Genomic DNA, 21,127 nt, shown 5'->3' with positions numbered 1-21,127 from the left:
CTTCCTGGCTCACCCAACACAGTTTGCTGCCATGTGAATTCTAATAGGGCCCTGCGGATAAGAAAAGACCACGCTGAGGCTAAAGAAGTATTGTGTACGGACACCACGCCCCTCCTTTCAGTTCTCCCTCTGACCCACACACCTGGTCCCGTGGCACACACATTCCCACGGGCCACATAGATGGTGCTCTCTCTGTGATGGGCAACATCCAGGGGCAAATGTCCAGAAAGCCACTGGCTACCAGGGCTCCCCCTCTGAAGAGACAGCTGCCTGGAAACAATGTGTGGGGGTCAGCCCCACATGGGGAGGCTGAGCTCCCTCAGGGACACTGTCAGAATGGAAAGAGAAGTGGGCCCAGCCCAAGGCTCTGATGACTTTTTAAAGGTAGGAAGAGAAGGGCACAAAGGAAGCTGAGGAAGGTCTCGCCCAAAGCTGTAAGGAGAGACCAGGGCCTGCGGTGCCAGGAGTGATTCAATAAGGAGAGCGATGCCCAGGGTCCAAAGCTGAGGGAGAGAGTGCAGATGACCGAGAGGCGGCAGTGGCGGAAGCAGGTCGGCCTCCAGCCCAGCGCCAGCCCCCTCAATTTCCTCCTGATGATAAAGTGGCTCTGATGATAAGAGGTGATACTGAGGCAGAAAACCTCCAGCTCAGGCTTGAGCTGCAGGCCACCGCCTCACCTGCATCACGCCCAGCTCTCTACTGCATTGGAAGAAGGCCCAGTGACAGAGGTGGTAGGCTCAGGTCCCCGCCCTGGGCTGGGGCGGCGAAAGGCGGGAAATGAACTAGATGCTCTTGGCCCTTCTCAGATGCAGACTTCATCCTAAGCCTGGTTCTTCCCAGCTGCAGCCATTTCCCAGCCCCTCCCCAGCACGCGCCGTCTCCACCCCTCTCAATCCCGCCCCTCGGCGGCCTGGCGAATCCAGATAAAGGACCCCGGCGGGCCGCGGCCTGTAACCCCACCCAGACGCGGCTGCCTGAGGGAAGGAAGAGAGGGCGGCGCCCCTTCCCCGCGGAGCGGCCTCGGAAGCGCGCTGGCATCCGAAACTCGGATCCCGAAGATGCCCAGGCTCCGCCCAAAGAGCCCTTAACCAGGCTCCCGGCTCTGAATCTGACAGCTGGGGATCCGACATACCCCCCGGGCGGGCGGCGCTGAGCCCCAGTCCCCAGCCGCGGCCGTCCTCGCACGCGCACGCCGTCTTGCCCATGCGGCCAGGTCAGTTTCCCCGTCTGGGCTCCGGGCCCAGTTGCCGGAGCTTCTCGGCGCGGGGTCGGGCCAGGGCCTAGAAGCGGGCTGGCTAGAGAAGCCTGGGGACCCGCGGGCGCGCGACCCCCGAAGGCGGGTCTGGGGGGCCCTCTTGGAGCTGGGCTGAGGCCTCGCTGGAGCCCCTTGTGGCGGATCCAAGGAAAGACTGCGACTTTACTCCTCGCACAGTGATCCCCGCCCTGAACACCTGCCGGGGACACCCCCGCACTGCCTGGACACCTTTTGGCATTTTTGTGTAATGAGGAGGCGGTGCGTGCGGATTCAGGGCAGACCATGGGGCCAAATCGTACTACAGCGGCACCTTCCGTAGTCTTTGTCTTTGTCGCGGCGAGGATGGATCACCTAGAGGAAGGGGATGGGGAATGCACGCCATTCTCAGTCCGAAACCTGGAAATATTTTTTTGCACCAATTACCAGCCCTCCACTTCCAATCCGTCACTAAGACCTGCGCCCTCTACCAGCTAAATAAATGGTGAATCTGCCTTCTTTTCTCTATCTCTATGGCCACCCCCTCTTACGTCACATATATCACAGTTTGTAATTCTGTATGTGAATTACATGATGGCACTCAGGGTGTAAGAAATGAGGCATTTCTTTATTCTGATAAATCAAATTAAATCAAGTTGGAGCCCCTCCTCTCACTGCCAGGGTGGGCAGGAACTCTAATATTAGTCATTTTCCTAGAGCCTCACCCTGTCCCTAGGTCCAGGAGGCTTAGGCCATCCTGAGAAGACACATAGGTTGTCACTATGGCTGCCCCAGCCCAGCCAGAGGGGCACTGGCAGCCCCACACCCCCTGCACCATGTTTGGCTGCGGAGCTCCCAAAGCCTGCCCAGGTTGTGTGGTGTTAGTGCCATTCCCCAGATACTCCTGTAGCCATCCACATCTGAGCCCATCCCTCAGAGGCCCCATAATCCAGACCCCCCAGCTCCCTGCCCTTTCTACACACCCCCATTCCCAAGTCAGGCCAGTCTACCCCTTCATCCATCAAAGCACCTACACTTTTCCCCCCTCTCCATCTCAGCCCATCCAGTTTAACATCCTCTGTGAGCTTAGACCTGATTCTTGGGGGGGCAAGGGCTGCACCATCTTATATTCTCACCAGCAACACATGAAACGTTCTAGTTTCTCCACATTCTTGTCAACACTTGGTCTTGTCCATCATTTTTATTATAGCAGTGATTTCTTTGTCTATTACAGAATCTTCCATTCTTGCCTACACACCCAATAGATATGTAATAACTATGTGTTGGGTGGATGAATAGGAAAACAGGAAACGGAAGGTTTGGGCAGGAGGATGAACTCAGTTTGGTTCTTACTAGTTACTCCATAAATCAGAGCGGAACACCAAAATGTGACATACATTGCCACCAAAATACACAGAAGCCCAACGAGTGTGCTTCTTTCTTACTACTAGGGACAGAAAACAGCAAATTCCTTTCACTTTTCAGGATGTGACAGTTTTATGTATCAACTTGACTGGGCCATTGGGTGCCAAGATATTTGGTCAAACATTATTCTGGGTGTGTTTGTAAGGAATGAGATTAACATTGGATCTGTAGACTGAGTAAAGCAGATTGGCCTCCCCAGTGTGGGTGGGCCTCATCTAATTTGTTGAAACAGAATAAAAGGCTGAGTAAGGGAGAATTTGCTCTCTGCCTGGCTGTCTTCAAGCGAGGACATTGGTCTTCCCCTGCCTTCAGGCTGGAACTAAACACCATCAGCTCTCCTGCTTTTCAGACCTTCAAACTTGGACTGGAACTATACCACTGGCTCTCCTAGGTCTCCAGCTTACAAACAGAAGATCACAAGACTTCTCAGCCTCCATAATCCTGTGAGTCAATTCCTTATAATACATCTCTTTGTATCTATCTCTATATACACATATCTATAGCTGTATCTTCTATTGATTCTGTTTCTCTGGAGAACCCTGACTAATATATGTTTCCTGGCACGATCCAGACCACTGAACACCCAGAAACGTCACTCAGGGGGCAGGGCCCTGTGTTCTTATGGGATTCATCTCCCATTCTCAGCACATTTGTATCTTATCAATGCATCTAAAGTACCTGCTACTTTCCACTCTCTGAATCCTAGGAACATGATGTAATCAGTGTAGCAGACAAGTATGATGTTGTGTGTTATGGGAGGATGGTCAAAATCCCCACAGGTTACATTGTAACAGAGAATCAGAGACTTGGGGAGTTTCAAGACAAGATGAGAAAGCTGTATTGCTGTCCCTGCCAAGAAAAAGAAAGCTGCTTCTGGTATTTTCCACAGAGGAAGTTTAAAAAAAAATTCTTTTTCAGATAAATAGTTTCACATTAAGTAACAAAATATATGTGTATTTGCTCCCATAAAAAGACCATACCTAGAATAGTAGCTGCTGGAATCATCTGAGTAAGCTTATGATAATTCGCTGTCATTCTCCAAGACCTGTGCCTTCTGCACAGACCAAAGAAGTAAATTAAGTGGGATGTAATAGAAACCAGCCTACATCTCTCAAGTTTTGATGAGGGCACAAATTTCTGTGATTCTCCCAGATCTGTACCAGTTTATTGATTGGTAAGAAGAAAAAGTTCCAGAAGCTTCCACTTGGCCCTTTCTACCATAATGGCCCTTATTCCACAGGTCTAGAGGCTCATGTGTGCTGTAAATTTCAATTATACACCCTGAAACTAAAAATACAATTGCAGGATGAGTCCAGGCACCATGGCTGGACTTGAGTCAAAGCTCCAGTTGTCACCTGATGCACCTGAGCCTCTACACAGTGGCTTTCTATGTCCTCAGGAATTAGCATTAGATAAGCTCAAGGTCTGCTAATCCCTGAAAAGCCTGTGTATTTTCCTTTCACAGAGCACAGTTCTCTGGCAAATGGCCTAGGGCCTTTTGTGGAAGGTAGGCTGCTAAAAGGAAGATTTACAGTATGTATCTGGGGTGCTATTGAAGGGGCCGCTCTGAAGGGTACTGACCTCTCTTCCATTCAAGGGGCTTTGGGTGAGGGACCAAAGTTCTCTTTCATAGTGGGTCAAATCAGGCTTCTGCTACCAGGCCTGGAGGGTTTTGTTTGTTGTTTTGCTTTGTTGTTTCTGTTATACATTAAGGAGGACTTAGAGGCTGCCTATCCATTTGGTCCCTTTGGTCCTATTTGGCCCTTAAACAATTAGTCTTTGCTAAAGACATCTGTGGGTTAGACCATTCTGAGTACCACTTGGCATCTGACGTCCCAGATGGCCACGTGCTGCTGTCTGTGCTCTGCTCCCCTGGGATCCCATCATTTCCACTAAAATCATGGAGCCCATTTCTGTGGCAGTGTCTTTCACTAGTATCCCTAGCCTGCAGAGAACAAGTACTGCATCATGTTTCAGAGATGCTCCCCTCACTAACATGTTTCTTCATGCCTTGGCGAAGGGAATTTCCTCCAGGCTCTATAAGGGGAAGTCGGGAGTGTGGAACTTGGCTTGGGAGTATGTGAGTGGGTCACACAGGGTAAATCCACATCAAGATTGCTCCCTGCCTTAGCACTGGATTCCTTCCTCTATGTTAAAGCAAGGAATTCTGGCATTTCAATATCAATTAAGCATAGGCCTCAGTTGAATCCAGGTTTCAGTCAACCAGCTAAGCAAACAATGAAAACCACTCCTAGGTGCTCAAACTGGCACACTGACTCTAGAATCTGAGGTAAATGTACCCATATTAATAAATCCAGCCCAGTGAAAACTGTGTTCCTGCCTCCATGCACTAGCACCCACAGAAAACGTTCCCACATATATCATCCAGACTCCTTGGTGATATAAATTAGCAAAATCTTGCAATTCTTCTGATGTGGCTGCTTCCTCCTCCCCCATCTGACTCTGGAACTAGTCTTCTGAGACAGGAAAGTGTCTAATCCCAGTTATGGGACTGGAGACAATGGGATTGGTGCGTGAAGAGACTTGGCCTCCCCCTGTGGGGTAGATTGAAATCATGCCCATGATATTTCGCTGCTCTTTCCATCCAGACGTGAAGTCTCTTTTTCACCCCTCGAATCCAGGCTGGCCTCGTGACTTGCTTTGACCAACAGGGTGTGATGGAAGCGACATGATATAAGCTGCAGAGCCCAGGCCTCAGAGGCTTAGCTCCCGCCTTCATCCTCTCAGAATCCTGAGGCCACCACTGTGCCAGGAAGAAGACGGGGATGCAGGCACACATAAGAGAGAGGCTCAGCGCCCAGCCATCCCAGCTGAGCCCAGCGTCCAGTGGATACAGTCACCCGAGCGAACCCAGACAAGACCAGTAGGACTGCTCAGCCGCCCCGCAGAACTGTGAAAAAGAGTGAATTGTCATTTTAAGCCACTAAGTGTGGAGTGGCTTGTTTCTCTGCAATAAACAACTAGAACACTTTGCAGGGTAACTTCCAAGACAAGGTCACTTCAAGGTCTTCAGGCAAGGCAGCTGGTGCTGCACGGGGATTTACTGGAGCTAGGGGAGCTCTAAATCATCCAAATCCTGCCATATGGCCTCTAATTCCCTCCCTGAGATCAGTGCCCTAAATTTCACCTGAGATCTAGCAGCACTGGGAATTCAGCTGACAAACTGACAATGTAATTTGTTGACGGCAGCATCAAACTCCTGTCTTGGTAAGTTATATAACACAGCTTAGCTCTCCCCTCCTGTTGGGCCTCCTCTCGGCTCCCCTGTTGAGTTTGTCATCTCTGGTTTACACCAAGACAGAGGAATGACATGAAAAACAAAAGGAAGTCTGAGAGCTGGCCGCTTCTCAGTAGGTGTGTTTGAAGTGTCAGAACACTTTCTACTTCTTGCTGGGACAGCCAGGTGGATCAGCCCATGCCTGGACATGTGGACTCCATGCTCCCCCCACAAATGAAACCCTGGCGGTAGGCACGTAGGGGAGCTGAGCAGACATGTCCATGTCACAGAGAGAGAGGAAGAAAGGTGACAGCAAGAGGTATTGAAGGACCAAGTCCCCCCGAGAGCACCTGCAGGGAAAATGTGGTGCGTGCGCCCAGAGATGCTTCCCCAGAGCTCTGGGAGCATAGAGGCAGCTGCGCTTCTGACAGGGGCCCAGGAAGGGTCTCTGGAGAGTCGGTAACCTTTGAGATAGGCTTTGAAGGATGAGGAGGGCTCCACTGGCAGAGGTAGGGGGAGGCATGATACCAGCAGAAGAGGCCACATGAGCAAAAGGAGAGGGAGGTGGGCTTCCCTGGTGGCGCAGTGGTTGAGAGTCCGCCTGCCGATGCAGGGGACATGGGATCGTGCCCCGGGTCTGGGAGGATCCCACATGCCGCGGAGCGGCTGGGCCCGTGAGCCATGGCCGCTGAGCCTGCGCGTCCGGAGCCTGTGCTCCGCAACGGGAGGGGCCACAGCAGAGAGAGGCCCGCGTACCACAAAAAAAAAAAAAAAAAAAAAAAAAGGAGAGGGAGGAAAGTCCAGGGGAGGGGATAAGTCAAGCGGGGGCTGTGGGAAAAGGAGGGAAATTGGAGGGGTGGGAGTGGCAAAACCAACTGCTCTGCTCCTGCAGAAGCGTTCACTGACCTCGGGGCCTCCCCGTCAGCCGCCTCCTCCCAGCCCCTCGCCCCTCTCAGAGCAGTTCAGCCCAGCACCTGGCAGCCAGGCCTCCCTCTATCTCACCCCCACCTCCCCTGGGCCCCTCGCTGTGTCCCAAGCTCCCATGGCCCTTCCAGCGGCCGCACCTCTGTTCACGCTGGGCCTCTCTTCCAGAATGCCTCTTCCCCTCTTTCCTACCAACCTCTAGCACCTCTTCTTCCAGGAAGTCTTCCCTGACCACTTCAGCTCTGCCTGACCCCCAGGTTGTATGGCATGATGGAAAGAATCAGGCTTTAAAGTTGTGGAGATCTGGGTTCAAATCCCAGCTCTGCAGTACGATCTTGATTTACCTTCTCTTATTAATAGTTAATATTTCTCGGCCACATATTATTTGCCAGGTACCATGGGTTACCTCATTTCGTTCTCACCACAGCTCTATGAGGTACTTGCTATTATCATTCCCATCTTACTAGTGAGGAAACTGAAGCTCAGGGAGGTTAAGTATCTGGCCCAAGGCCACACAGCTAGGAGTGGCAGAACTGGGCTTCCAGTCTGGTCTGCCAGGCTCCAATGCCTCTGTTGCTAAGCACCAGAGCACCCACTGGACCACTTCCTTTGAATGAGCATTTATTAGGCACCTCCTATGTGCCAGGCGTTGTGCTGGGTTTGGGGATGTGGCCAGGGCATGGGCAGACAAGGGCTACTCTCAAGGCGGCTTTAGCTGCGGGGACTGGAGTAAAGATTATATAGAATCCCATTGGTTACTGACCGCCTCCTGTAAACCGTGGAGCACGGAGCTCACGCGTATCGACCACCTCTCTCCTCCACAGCCAGCTGACCTGCACTCCCATACGTGCCAGGCTCCGTCACTGACCTGCTAGGTGGCCTTGGGCTGGTCACGTTATTCTCTAAACCCCAGTTTTCTTTTCTATAACTTGGGATGGTAATAGCTACCCCTGAGGGAAGCTCTAAGAATTAAGAGCTTCCCTCATGTGTACCCGGCAGTGCAGGGCACATAGTCGGTGCTCAGTAAAAGTTAATCCCCATCTCCCCACACTTGCACTCACATCCAAGACCCACACAGTGCAGCAGGGTCATCATCTTTCTGAGACTTTTAACAAGCACAGTGGTGGAAATAACAAGGAGGTCCCTTCAGTGGCCTCCAGGTGGCAAGAAACCTCCACACAGAGCTGTGATGGGCCATCAAGGGTGCCGACGTGGCTGGTCCAGCCCCAGCCCAACCTTGACCTATCCACCTCCACCACCTGCCCTGCCACCCTTCACACCAGCAACCCCACCCCTCACTGAGGTGGGAGCACAGACCTCCCACCACCCTCCCGCCTGTGCCCAGATGGAGGCAGGTGGCCTCAGGGCCCCCTTTGTGTCATCTGGGCAGCCCCACACTCAGCCCTGCCTTCCTTCACTGCCCATGCCCACCCGGTGGGGAAGCTGTTGCAGGCTGAGCGTTGGGTCCCGGAGTCCCAGCTTCTAGTCCAGTCTCCCCATCTCTGAACTATACCTGTGTGAGTAGGAAGACTTCCCACCTAACTGGGCTATTGTGGGGACTAAGTTGGACAACGTATACAGACTGAGGTTATGTACCTTTCCTGTTAAAATCTGGCCAGTTCCTCTCCTGCCCTTTCTGTGTGTCATGGAGGAAGAACAACTCTCCAGCTGGCTAGGAGCATTTCCCAACTCAGCCCCACTGGCTGTGGAGCCTCAGGCAGGTCACTTAACCTCTCGCAGCCTCGGTTATCTCACCTGTAAAATGGGAATAATTCCTACCTAGCCAAGCCGTTAGGAGGCTGGGATAAAATTTATATATATCAAGTGACCAACATGGTGTTCGGCACATAGTAGAAGCAAAATACAAAGGAAGGACCAGCTGGTATTATTAAAATCATTTTTCTGATCAAGAAATGCCTACTTACCCTTCAAGGCAGCCTACATGGCACTTCCTCCTGGGAGTCTTCCTTGATCTCCCCATGGCAGTCATGGCACCCACCCATAGCACCCTTCTGGATTCCCGAAGCCCTGGTGCCCTTCTAACACAGCTCTTTCACTTACTAAAATGTTTTGAGTGCCTTATGTGTGTATGACACTGAATTTGAGTGCAGGACATACAGTGATGAACAAGACATGGGCGCAGTGGTTAAGAATCTGCCTGCCAACTCAGGGGACGTGGGTTCGATCCCTGGTCCGGGAAGATCCCACATGCCCATGGGCAACTAAGCCCATGTGCCACAATTACTGAGCCTGCGCTCTAGAGGCTGTGACCTACAACTACTGAGCCCACATGCCACAACTACTGAAGCCCACGCACCTAGAGCCCGTGCTCCGCAACAAGAGAAGCCACCGCAATGAGAAGCCCGTGCACTGCAACGAAGAGTAGCCCCCGCTCGTCGCAACTAGAGAAAGCCCGCATGCAGCCAAAAATAAATAAATAAAATTTTTTTAAAAAAGTCATCGTCCCTATTCTCGTGGAGCTTCCATTCTAGTAGTGGGGACAGACCAAATGTGTCAATAGGTGGATAATTTAGGAGCACTGAGTCAGTAAAACAAGAAAACATAGTAAAGAAACTGATGTTGTGGAGGAGCTGCTTATACTGGGTGGTTAGGGAAGGCCCTTGTGGAGTAGATGACATTTAGGCCGAGTTCTGGACGACAAAAAAGCAGGCTTGCAAAGATCTAGAAGAACCACTTGCCAGAAAGAACAGCTAGTGCAAAGGCCCTGAGGCAGGAGAGTAAGTGTGGCATGTCTGGGAACAGAATGATCCAGGGGACTGGAACACGGTGTGTACCGAGCATACTTGTCACTGTCCCTACGTCTCCACTTCTAGATGAAGCCTCCTGAGGGCAGAGATCTAATTTATTGGGTTCACAGCACAGAACAGACCTGGAGTTCTAAACAGTTGTGTTGCATTATGGTAATAATGGGAGTGAATCAGCTGGCCCTTCTGCAGCCCCATTCACACCTTGGAGGACTCCAACTAGGTTGCCCAGCCAGGCAGGGATTCCCTCCTCGGACCAACAACCCCCAGGGCAGAGTTGTTGGCAAACAGAAGCTGGAGAGGTGCCCAGAGAGAGGTAGTGACCTTCCCAAATTCACACAGCCAGCAAACAGCAGAGATGGGACATGAATCCAGTTTCCTCTGTTCCTCTGCCTCCCTGGCCACTGGTCTTCTGTCCTGTGCATCCCACTTGCCCTCTCCCTCCCTGAGCTGTGATGTCAGGAGCCCCAAGGACCATGAAAAGTAACCAGTGTGAGGACTGTTATCAGGTCCCTCATCTCCTGCTGCAAACCCAAACACAGAGCAAGGTTCCCACAAGCTCCTTCTTCACAAAGTCCTGCCCAGCTGGGCAGCCTGAGCTTGTGCCCTCTGGCCCTGGATGTGGATGAGGTCAGCTTTAAGTGAAAGCCTAGGGGGCTGAAGACTGGGACCCTGGGGCCCTGCACAGCAGGACAGCAGAGTCTGGGCTCCAGGTCCAGCACTGTCACTCCGGCCCTGCAGCCACCATCTCTCCAGGGTAGCCCGAGCCAAAACAATTTCCAATTCAGCACATAGTGGGCCTGCCACATGGTATCATCTGCCAGGATTTCAGGGCCTGACAAGGGCTATTAGTAGCAAACGTGGCTTAACAGAAGGAGCCCTTTTCCCCGGGGAAGAATGAGATGGGAATCTCTGATCCAATCTCCTTCCATGCTCTGACAAAATTTCACTGGAAAATTTTATTGAAAAAAAACAATTGTACAAATAAGATCTTTGTTTGACAGCAACAAAGGCTCATTTCCCCCCTTTCCTCCCCATCTTTGAAAATCTATAAAAGGGAAAAAAAAATGTTCATCCCCATGATGCCTGACTGGAGTCTGCCCAAGAGCTCCCCCTGCCCCCCCATAAGCTATACCCGACCCCCTCACTGGGGTCAGACCCATGGGGGGGGCAGGGGCAGGGGGCAGGTACATGTCCCAGGGGCTGCAGCACCTAGTTTTATAGTTGAGGGAAGTCAGAAGATTGGGAGGGAGCCGGGGAGGGGCTGAGGTGGTGGTGGTATCAGGAAGAGGGCCCCCATTCCATGAGGGCTTGGCTAAATCCCCAGCTCGATTCTGTCTCACAGATGAGAAAGCACACAGCTATAAATATGAACACTGACCGAGGCAGCCTGGATCCCAGGGCCGAGAGCAGGGCTCCACGACTACTGCCCAGCTCCCACAGGATGTGGGGTCTCTGGGCTCAGCATCCTGACATCTGGGGGCCTGTGTCCAGGCAGAGTGAATCCTGGCTGGGAAGGTCTGCTCAGACACAGCCAGCCCCCCTGTTTTCCCACCCCCACCCCATGGACCATCCAAGGTCAGTACCTCAGCTCCCCACCCCCATAGCACCCATGTGTCTCAGGAGCCTCCCGCTGCCCCGTGCCATCCCACACCCACCCTGGGGCCCTACAACTCGTCTCGCATCTTGTCACCCTTGGGCCGGACCAGGCGCCCGATGAACAGCAGGGAGCCGCTCTGGGTGTCTCGAACCAGGAAGATGAAGGGGTGGTCGGCGTAGAAGAGCTTGGGGCTGCGCAGCTCCTCACGCCCATAGATGTCCTGGTCGAAGGGGTTGCCGTCTGTGTCCCACTCGAAGGCGGTGGCGTGGAAAACACTGGCCAGGTACAGGTCCTTCTTGCCGGACATGCGAGACAGGTCTGCCTTGTTCTTGTCGATGGCCTCAGTCAGACCCAGCCCAGCCAGGTGTTTCTGCAGGACCAGGTGAGTGCCGGTGAGGCCACGGTGGGTAAGGCTCCTAGACCCTCACCCTCCACCCACACCGCCTGCCGTCTCCTCCCGTCTCTTCCCTCAGAGCAGAGATGACCACTCCCTGCCACCTTCTGTGTGCCAGACATGGCGTGGGCACTGCCAAGCACTGCTTTCCTAATTCTCATGAAAACCCTGCAACAGCTTCCAATCACCACGTCACAGATGAGGAAACTAAGGCCCAGGGGGAAAAGGCAGAATCTATGCCTGGCCCCGCCGAGCCACCTTGACCTGTGCTTCTCAGACTGTGGGTGGTGGGTCGCCAGCATCAGCGTGACCCAGGGGCTTACACGAAGCGCACATTCCCTGGCTCCAGCCCAGAGCCACGGAATCACAATCTCTGGGGGTGGGCTGGGAACCTTTTGAACCAACTCTCCAGGTAATTCTTGACACACTCGTTTGAGAAAGACTTATCCTAAGGACAGCTATGACCACATCACTCTGGGGCTTAAAACCTTTCCAGAGTGATATGATATCTGGGATTTGCTTCAAAATAATCTGATGGGTGAGGAATGGGTGTGTATAAATGAATCCTTATTGGTCATGAGCTGACGATGGTCGATGTTGGGTGACGGATGCATGAGGGTTCCTGATACTAATCTCTCTTTAATATATCTTTATACATTTCCATAGTAAAAAGTCAAAACGCACACACACACACACACACACTCTTCTAAGGCTCCGCACCCTGGAAGCCAAGGACAAGCTCTTTCCTGTGACCTGTGCTTGCACTGCAGCCTTAACCCTCAGTATGTCCCACTCCGCTCTCCACTCAACAGCCTCCCTGAAACTGCATCCTCGATGGCATCTCAGTGGCTACCCTGTCTCTGTAGGTCCCTTTAGACTCCACGTCTTCCGAGAAGGCTTCCCTATCCCACAAGACTGGAGCCGCGCCTCTCTGGGCCTCAGCACCCCTGGCCTCCCTCTGGCTATCAGTGTGTGGTCCTGTCTGTCTCTCCCACCTGGCTCAGAGCTCCCTCAAGGCAGGGCCCATATTCAGGGCTCTCCCTGGCTCTCAGTGCAGAAGAGGTGGCAGTAAAGGACTGTCGGCTGAGTGAATAGCAGCCTTCAGGGCCCAGGCTTCTGCGGGACAGTGCACTTCCCCAGCATGGCCAAACGGGCACGAGACCTAGGGATCTGAGAGTCAGGGTGTCCTGAGACAGGCATTCTAGGCCCAGCTATTCCAGTCCCCTTGACTTTGCACAAATCACCCTCTTGGAATTTCCCAACTCAATCTATTGCAGGATAGCGGGTAGTGTGTCCAGCCAGGGTGCCAGGAAAACACGGGAGAAAGAAAGGGAGTCAGATGACAGCAACTGCAGGAGAAAGGGCTGGGGTAGAGTCGGGACAAGCGCAAGAGGGAGACAGGTGGCTCCTCTGGAAACCCTCAGTGCCGTCTACAGTACAGACCACACAAGTTCCACTAGTCTCCAGTTTGGAGCCTAAGCCCCATCTCATCTCAAGCTTTCTCTCTCCACGCTCTCTCAGCAACAAGTCTGAAACAATTCTGTAGGTGAGAGACCTGCCAAGGAATCATTTCTGGAATCCAAGGAAGGAATGAGATGAAAGTTTTCCCTTTCGAGTAGAGGAAAAAATCTTTCTCTCCTGATTGACAAAAAGGCCACCCTGAGTTTTCACCTTGAGAACTAACTGCAGCTCCACTGCTTACTAGCCAGGGTGACCTTAGCGAGTCACTGCTTCTCTCTGAGCCGCTGCCCACCACCCAGGGTGGTCATGAGGGAGAAATGATGTTGAGCGGGTTTGGTTAAGTTTCCAGCCAAGTGACTCAGAGCTGAAAGCCATTATTAGTCTTATTACTGCATGGGGGACAATCCTCCAGCTTGAACAGTCTATACACGCATACCCCAGAGATACTGCGGGTTCAGTTCCAGACCACCACAATAAAGTGAATATTGCAATAAAGTGAGTCACACGAACTTTTTGGTTTCCCGGTGCATATAAAAGTTATGTTTACACTATACTGTAGTCTATTAACTCTGCAATAGTATTATGTCTTAAAAAATCAATGTACATACCTTAATTAAAAATACTTTATTGCTAAAAAATGCTAACCATCATCTGAGCCTTCAGGGAGTCAATCTTTTTGCTGCTGGAGGGTTTGAAATATTGCGAGAATTACTGAAACGTGACACAGAGGCACGAAGCGAGCAAATGCTGTTGGAAAAGTGGAGCCAATAGACTTGTTTGACGCAGGATTGCCATATGTTTTCAGTTTGTAAAAAAACGCAGTAAAGCGAAGCACAATAAAATGAGGCATGCCTGCAAAAACGTCTGAGTTATTGACTGTGTGAATTTGGATACGTCATTTAACTTTCCTGAGCCTCACTTTCCTCATCTGTAAGATAAGGTTGATAGTCCTACCTAATAAAGTTGTTTTGAGAATTAAGAGTTTAATACATGCAAAGTGCTTAGGCAGAGTGCCTAGCATACAGCACGTGCTCAATTATATTGGGTTGGCCAAAAAGTTCGTTTGGGTTTTCCATACGGTGTTACGGAAAAACCTGAACGAACTTTTTGGCCAACCCAATATTTAGCTATTGATGTTATCACCATCTTCCCAAGGGCAGGGACCATGCCTCCTCCCCCAACACAGCCCAGTACTGCCTGGACAGCCAGAGGGGCTCAGGACAGACCTGCTGAGCTGGTGAATGGTTGCCCCATGCGCCATGCCCCCCTCCAAGCCCTGTAGGCCCTTGAGTTGGGCCATCCCTCACCTGCAGGTCGTGGGTCACCTCTACCACACCCTTGGGCAGGGAGATGGCAACAGCCTTCTTCTGAATCTTCCCCATCCAGGTCTTCAGCTGCTCTTCGGTCAGCAGCTTCTCAAGGCGCTCCAGGGGCTCCACGTGGTGGGGCATGATGATGATGAGGCTGGAGAGCTTGTGCGCCAGGGGCATCTCCACGATTTGCAGCTTCTCCTTCTCGTCATCATAGTAGTTGTAGAGACCTGGGAGAAGAGCAGAAGCGGCTCTGGGAACACTGTGGGGCGGGGGCGGGCCAGGCCCCAAGCACCCTCAAGCCCCCACTTCGCCCCCCCAACCCCGCCCTGCAAGGCACCTACCTGTTCGGTGCATCATGGTGACGCCCACGGTATAGGAACGGGTCACCATGAAGCCTCGGTTGTCCACCATCTTGTGGTGGAATCTCTCATCCCAGTGTGCTGTAGTGGGAAGTAGGACACAAGGTCAGAAATAGATGCCCCCATCTTGTCAAGACACTCCCCTCAACTGCATACCCTGGATTTTTCCCTGCTCAAGGCCTTTGTTAAAGTCTTCTGGGCTCAGCTGCGGCCCACCTCCCCCCGAGCACCCAGCCCACAGAGTACATGTTCCCTGCTCTGGGGGTGTGGGTCTTGGCCCCAGGACATGCTGCCTGAAGATACGGCTCTCTACATTTAGGGCCTACCTGTTTCCACATGACAGGGGGTGCCTTCAGAAGGAGGACCCTCAGCTTAGCTACCACCACGTCCACCTCCGCCCTGACAGCTGTCAGGCATTTGCGCAACATGCGCTGAGCTAGACTTCCCACCCCACCTGCTAACTGAGGTCTGTGCCCCGGGCAGGGGATGCCCCAAGACCACCCTTCATTCTTGTCTGCAAGCCCTGTCTCTGTGCCCCCCAAAATGACCCAAAAAAACCATGAATACGTGACAGTGGCATGAGCCCTGCCCTATGTCACATACAGACGTGTATTCAAATTCAGTCTCAGTCACCAACTGGCTGCAAGACCTTTCACCCCTATCTTGGTCCCTTCATTTGTAAAAGAGGGGTCACCTCATCCTCACAGCATGCCGTGAGAGGAAGAGTGCTATCCATATAGGTAATCAAAAATACACATTAAGCCCAAATCGAATCTTCAATTCAAGATGCACCTGGACCTGAGTCCGGGCTCTCTCCTCCTAGCTGAGCCTCAGTTTCCTTACCTGTGAAATGTAGGTAACACCACCTGCCCCCAAAGTTGCTTTGAGGGTTAGTAATGATCACAGATGTGGAGCCTTTCTCCAGCTCATAACTGAGATAGAACTGATTACTAAATTTGATTCCAAGACAACAACACTCTGATGTGATGAAACACGGCAGGAGCACATCTTACGGAGTCCTTCAGTGGGGCTTGCATCTCTGTCCCGTTCCTTTAGACACAACACTACACCTCTCTGAATCTAGTGTCTCGTATGTAACAAGAGTTCAGTAACAGTGCCTCCCTCTGGGTCCACAGGTTGTTAATGAGGACTGAAGGAGCCCCAGCTGTGGTGCTCAGCACGGGAACACTGACCTGATTTGCCAGGGGCGGGGCTCCGGGGAGAGGAGGCCCCGCCCCACCGCGCCCTGCCCCGCCCCTCCGGACTCACGCTTGAAGAACATAGCATTGACCAGCAGCGCGCCGTCGGTGCGCTCCACGTCTTTGGTGACCTCGGGCAGCTTGCCGTCGGTGGTCTGCGCCGCCCACTCGTTGATGGACTGCAGGGCGCTGCGCTTGTCGCGGAAGTTGATCTTGGAGTGCTCGCAATTGTAGTGCTGCTTGCTGCTGCGCACGAAGTCCTCTGCGAAGCTCACCGAGCTGGGCCCATACAGGCGGCTGCCCAGCTTCCACGTCACGTTGCGCGCCGTGCTGTTGCTGAGCGAGCGCAGCAGCTCTCCCAGGCCCGCGTGCACCTCCTCGTCGCGCAGCTGCTCGGCGCTCAGCACCGCCTTGGCCTGTGACGCCGTGGCCGCCTTGCCGCCCAGCGACACTAGCCCCAGGGACGAGGCCACCACCACAGGCGACAGCAGGATGTTCTCCACCGCCTGGTCCTTGGCCATGGCCTGGTACAGGCTGAAGGCCAGGCCGGCGCTGCGCTCAGCAAACGTGGCCGCCTTGGGGCTCAGCTTCTCAGCCGGTCCGGGAGCTGCTGTAGCCGCGGGTTTCTTCACCTCGGCGGCCAGGGCCCTGGCCAGTAGGCAGAAGGTGCTGACGAGCAGAAGGGCACGCATGGCTGGGAGGCGGGGTGTGAGCACCACGGAGGACCTGTGAGGGTGGCAGAGAGAGGGTGCCCCTGAAGCCCTATTTCTAGGGAGCCCGGACCTAACTCCGGGTTGCCCAGATTGGGGGTCTCCGTCTGCCCACTCTCTCAGAGGCCTTCTTTGACTCCCTAGCCAAAGCAGGCAAATCCCCACCTCAGCTCTATTGATTTCTTGCACTGAACTTAACATTTAGACTTATGTTTGTTATGTACTGTTTCCATCCCTAATTAGTCTGTGACCTCCAGGAGGGTAGGAAACCTAGCTAGTCTGGCTTCTGTCTATATCCCCAGTGCCTGGCACACAAGAGGCCTCAGCTGTTCCTTAATGAACAAAAACCAGGGCCACTTGCCCAAACCTGGGGCCTTTAGTTATTAGCTCTGATCTCATACAACCCTGGGGCCCTTTTCCAGTGGGGGAAAAAAAAAGTGGTAGATGGGCTCAGGGTCTGCATGAAACTCAGGGGCCTGCACAAAGGATGTCATGTGGGGTGGAGGTACAGGCCTGCTCCTCCCCGAATGCCTTTCCTCCTGCCCTGGGATGTTAATGAGTCGCCAGTTGGTTCACTCATTAAATGAGAGAGTCCAGATGCTCTGCTCTGCTGCCCCAAGGGTGACCTTGAGTTCGCCTGTGTGCATGTGTGTGTGCTCCCCTCTCTGAGCCTCAGGCGCCATTTTCCAAGTTGTATGGGTCTAGGTGTCCATGCCCAGGCTTCTGTCTCGGCAGGGACTTGCCTGCCCGTCTGCCCACAGCCCCTGGAGCGGATGTGAAATCCCCAGGACAAAAGCGGGGGGAGCCGGCGGGTGTGTGGGGGGGAAGGTTTCCTGAGAGGAAGGATACTAAGGGAGAGGGTAAGTCACAGCTCAAAGGAACAATGACACCAACACCCCTTCACCAGAGGCTGGTGGCCAGATGTGTGTTCATTCTCCCAGGAAGCTGGGCCACCTCAGATTCCATTCTTCCCTCCCATCTGACAGTCATCACCACACGTGCCTATCTACTCTGTGGCTTCAAGATTGCCCTCAGGTCCCCTCCTCAAACCACAGCAGTAGCAGTGGCCCCTAGGACAAGCCCCTCTCCCCTCTCTGGGGCCTCCCATCAGGACAGTCTCTCCACATGGACTTATTTCCACACTCCTCCAATCTGAGGTCATTTCCGCTTCTCCAGGCAGCACAAGGGAAGAGGAGGTGACATGGCAAAGGGAAGGTTTGGAAGGAGCCGCGGTGATCCCATGGCTCTGGCAGATTCCATCTCATGGTCCTCAAGAAGACGGAAAACTCAGAATCCTGGTGGACGACCCTCAGGCCTTGAACCTGCCTGGGGAGCACTGGCTTTCTGCGAAGACTCTACTGCTGCAGCCATCCTGTGAACCAAGCCAAGGCCCCCCTCCCTGGGCTGCCACCTCCTTGGAGGTGCGGTGCAGAGGAGAAGCAAAAGGTACATGGGGAGAGGTGGTGGGAGGAGGGAAGGCCACTGAGCCCCACAGCTGCCTGGGGGGCGGTATCAAAGAGATCTGTAGCCTAGAGTATGGATTGCAGAGGTAAGACAGAATTTCACCCTAAAGAACGGATTGGGAAGGGAATATCTCAGGGCCCAGCCCGCCTTCCTCCCAGCCCTAGCTACTTCCCCACCAGGCCTGGAGCCTCAAAGGCAGAGCGGCCATATAATTATTGTACAAAAAAAGACACTTAAGAGTGTAAAATGGGACACTACTAATTATTAGGCCAGGACAACAGGCATATATATGGTCATCCTATTCAAAGGCCGCCTTTAGTCCAGACAGCTGATGCCAGAGCTGGGACCTCTGCAGAGGCCACCAGCATCCCCTTGAGAGACAGTCTCGGAGTCTAGTTCACAGCCTTGCCACGTGGCAGGCACTGTCTTGACAGCCCCACCCCCAGCCAACCAGGACCTTAAAGGGCTGGGAGGGGCTTTTTAAGAAAGCTCCAAATGACTAGTTTGGGATTCCTCAGGCAGCCACACAGCTGCGCTCCTGCGCCGGGTGACGTGGCAGGCTGGAAACTGAATTATCTGCACCCGCCTGCAGAGGGGGGCTTCCTATTCGGGAAGCGGGAGGCCTGGGTTCAGGTCCCAGGGGGTGCCACGGAGCCTCCCTGGCCCTAGCTTCCAGCCCGCAACGTCACTCTCTGCAGGGAGATGTGCAGCTATGGAGAAGGGCTGCCCTGTTAACCCAGCAGTAGGAACGGAGGAAGGCAAGTCACTGCAAGCAAGCCAGCCTCCCACAGCCCAGCCCCTGTTGCTACAGAGAAATCCTAGCCCTTAGGCTAAGGTTAGAAGATTTATACTCCCATAAAGAAAAATACACGAGCCCAGAACCAAGGGCTGTGCCCACAGCTAGCCAGGCCAAGTTGAGACTGGGTTCCAGATTTTTGTAAGTAGAGGGAAGGGAAGCAGATGCTGGGGGGGGACCACCAGAAGGGCTCTCGAACACTTGAGGAGGGCTAAAGTACCTTGAAACTGCCTCAGGGGGAGGTCAATGCCTGCCTTTTTCATTCTGAAAGAAAACAGAAGAGTGAGGAGGATGGGATAGGGCAGAGCTGGCGTGGTGGTGAGGAGGGGGCCTGGTAGGCCCAGCCCCCATATGGAACCCTGTCTGCACTGCCCCTGGCAGAAGGAAGACGTAACCAGTCCCAGATCTACAATGACCTTGGAGGTCCTTCACTTCACCAAACAGTGGGAGAAACTGAGGCCAGAGAGCGGGCAGGGAGCCACCTCCAGTCCACCAAGGATCAGTGGGGGTCAGGCTTCCTAGCACAGGGCTCCTTCCTCCCAGAAGCACCCACAGAGCCCCTCTGGAGGGCTGGATGTGGTGTCCTGTTACACAGCCCGTGAAAAAACATTTCTGCTGGGAATCCCGGTGACCAGAGACAAAAGGAGGGGACGCGGAGGCCTCAGGAAGGGGGGATGGGCAGATGAACTGCCAGAGGACAGTAGGGTGTGGTCCCAGCCAGAGACTTCCAGGGAACCAAAGCCCCCTGATTTTCCTTCGGTCTCCATCCGGCCTCCATCCGGGCCCTGCAGACCAGCGGGACCAGCCGGAAGCCCGGGAAGAGGAGGGGCCAGGCCTTTCTGGTCACGCTGGAAGCGGTTTCATTCTTCTTCCACCACTCCAGCCGTCTCAGGAATGTCCCTAAGCTGGGGGCAGGGAACCCCGGCCTCTTAAGTAGCCTTAACCCTGCAGTTACTCCAGGAACCAGGTGGCGGTGGACAGAATTAGAGTGGGTGACTCAAAGCCTTCTAGGGAGCGCCCCCTTGTCCCTTCTGTGGGAGGACGCACCCCTTTTTGGAGGGAAGTGGGGGAGACTGGTGCTGGCTGCCGATCAGAAATGGAGCCGCGGTGGGGGACTCCTCCCAAACCATGGGGACCCCAAGAGCCAAGTAAAAGTCAAGGCTATTTCACCTCCTTTTCCTACCACCCTACCTCAGGAGGCTCAGATGCGCCCCCAGCAAGCCTGTGAGGAGGGTGGTCCACTGGCCCTTGGGCCTCAACCCCACAACTGGAGGCACCCCGACATGCAAAGCCAGCCTGGCCTCCCTGTCCCTGCTGGAAGGCATTCCAGACCCCATCTTCTCCCTCCTTGATCCTGCAGAGGGACGAGCCTCAGCATCCCGGCTCCCAGCCCCACTGTTTCCTCTCTGCCACCAGCACCCCTGCCCCACACTTCTGCGGAACCCTGCACTTTTTCCGGGCCCTCTGAGTGCCCCGACTCCCCATCCCGGCTCTGATCTCTGCTCTGGCCCTCGGGCTCGCTCCGCCATCACCCCGCAGCCCCGGGTTCTCCATGCCGAACCCTCCAGCTGTCCCCAAAGTGCCAGGGACTCCAGTTTGCGGGCTCTGGAGTGGCCCCTAAACCCTCCCGCGGGCCGCTCTCCCCTCTCGTGGGCCGCTCTCCCCTCTCGTTTTCTTGAGCACCCCCAAAGCTCCCGCCGCTCTCCCCGGCCGCTCCCGCCCCACCCGGGCCGCCCCCGCCCCTCACCTGGCCGGGCTGTGCTGGCGCCGGGACCGCAGTCACAGTGCCGCACTCGAGCCGCGAACGGATTCCACTCTCCGCCGCGCCCCCGCTCTCCAGATCTATATATGGCGTTCCCCCACCCCACCTCCCTCCCGTCCCGAGAAACTTCTGGAAAGTTAGAAAAGCTTCCGGAGGGCGCCCCGGCTCCGCCAAAAAAAGCCAAAGACCTCCCCCAAACCGCCCCGGCTCCCGCCTCTCCCTCTGCGGGCAGTCACCCGGCCCCTGGGTCCTACTGCCCCCCTCATCGGACGGGGTCGCGGCACCCGGGGAGCCCCTGCCTTGAGGCTGGGCGCCCGGGGCCCGCACGACTGCAGAGCGAGCAGGCATCCTTTGATTCAGCTGAGACTCTGCACCCTAGTGGGAGCTCGGAACACTTAGCTGGAGGGGACATGGGTCTCCAGGGTCCAACTCCCCGGAGAGGAGCCCCCTAACACCCCAAGGCTCTTTGCACAAGCCAGCTACCCC

At 54.2% G+C, this 21,127-nt stretch overlaps 1 protein-coding gene and 1 long non-coding RNA gene across 4 annotated transcripts; one reads left to right on the top strand and one right to left on the bottom strand.

Moving 5' to 3' along the window:
- The first annotated feature begins 913 nt into the window (after positions 1-913).
- LOC137230628 (uncharacterized) lies at positions 914-5,648 on the top strand. Of its 2 annotated transcripts, none has more exons than XR_010946192.1 (3): positions 914-1,213; positions 2,969-3,099; positions 5,266-5,648. It is a non-coding gene; the product is annotated as an uncharacterized lncRNA (long non-coding RNA). The 2 variants fall into 2 exon arrangements; XR_010946191.1 differs by having other exon boundaries at positions 919-1,213; positions 3,006-3,099.
- Positions 5,649-10,527: 4,879 nt separating this feature from the next.
- Positions 10,528-20,784, bottom strand: SERPINH1 (serpin family H member 1). 2 transcript variants are annotated; one of them, XM_067750388.1, is made up of 6 exons: positions 20,627-20,730; positions 19,100-19,143; positions 15,980-16,635; positions 14,693-14,791; positions 14,346-14,578; positions 10,528-11,553 (listed from the first exon to the last, which is right to left on the bottom strand). In XM_067750388.1, exons 3-6 carry the CDS (start codon positions 16,599-16,601, stop codon positions 11,251-11,253), a joined length of 1,257 nt encoding a protein of 418 aa, XP_067606489.1. In that variant the 5' UTR covers positions 16,602-16,635; positions 19,100-19,143; positions 20,627-20,730; the 3' UTR covers positions 10,528-11,250. The 2 variants fall into 2 exon arrangements, with proteins under 2 accessions (XP_067606489.1, XP_067606488.1); XM_067750387.1 differs by lacking the exon at positions 19,100-19,143 and having other exon boundaries at positions 20,627-20,784.
- Between the last annotated feature and the right edge of the window lie 343 nt (positions 20,785-21,127).

The sequence above is a fragment of the Pseudorca crassidens genome, chromosome 9 (assembly GCF_039906515.1).
Source record: "Pseudorca crassidens isolate mPseCra1 chromosome 9, mPseCra1.hap1, whole genome shotgun sequence".
Taxonomy (NCBI): domain Eukaryota; kingdom Metazoa; phylum Chordata; class Mammalia; order Artiodactyla; family Delphinidae; genus Pseudorca; species Pseudorca crassidens.
Note: the sequence above shows the minus strand (reverse complement) of the source record. Positions and strands in the feature narration are given on the sequence as shown.

Bases quoted from the DNA above. Each gene is read 5' to 3' on its own strand.
- SERPINH1 (XM_067750387.1), bottom strand. From the start codon at position 16,601: ATGCGTGCCCTTCTGCTCGTCAGCACCTTCTGCCTACTGGCCAGGGCC. The intron at 14,792-15,979 runs GTGAGTCCGGAG...TTCCCACTACAG, and splicing joins CAATGCTATGTTCTTCAAGC to CACACTGGGATGAGAGATTC. The intron at 11,554-14,345 runs GTGAGGGATGGC...CTGGTCCTGCAG, and splicing joins AGGTGACCCACGACCTGCAG to AAACACCTGGCTGGGCTGGG.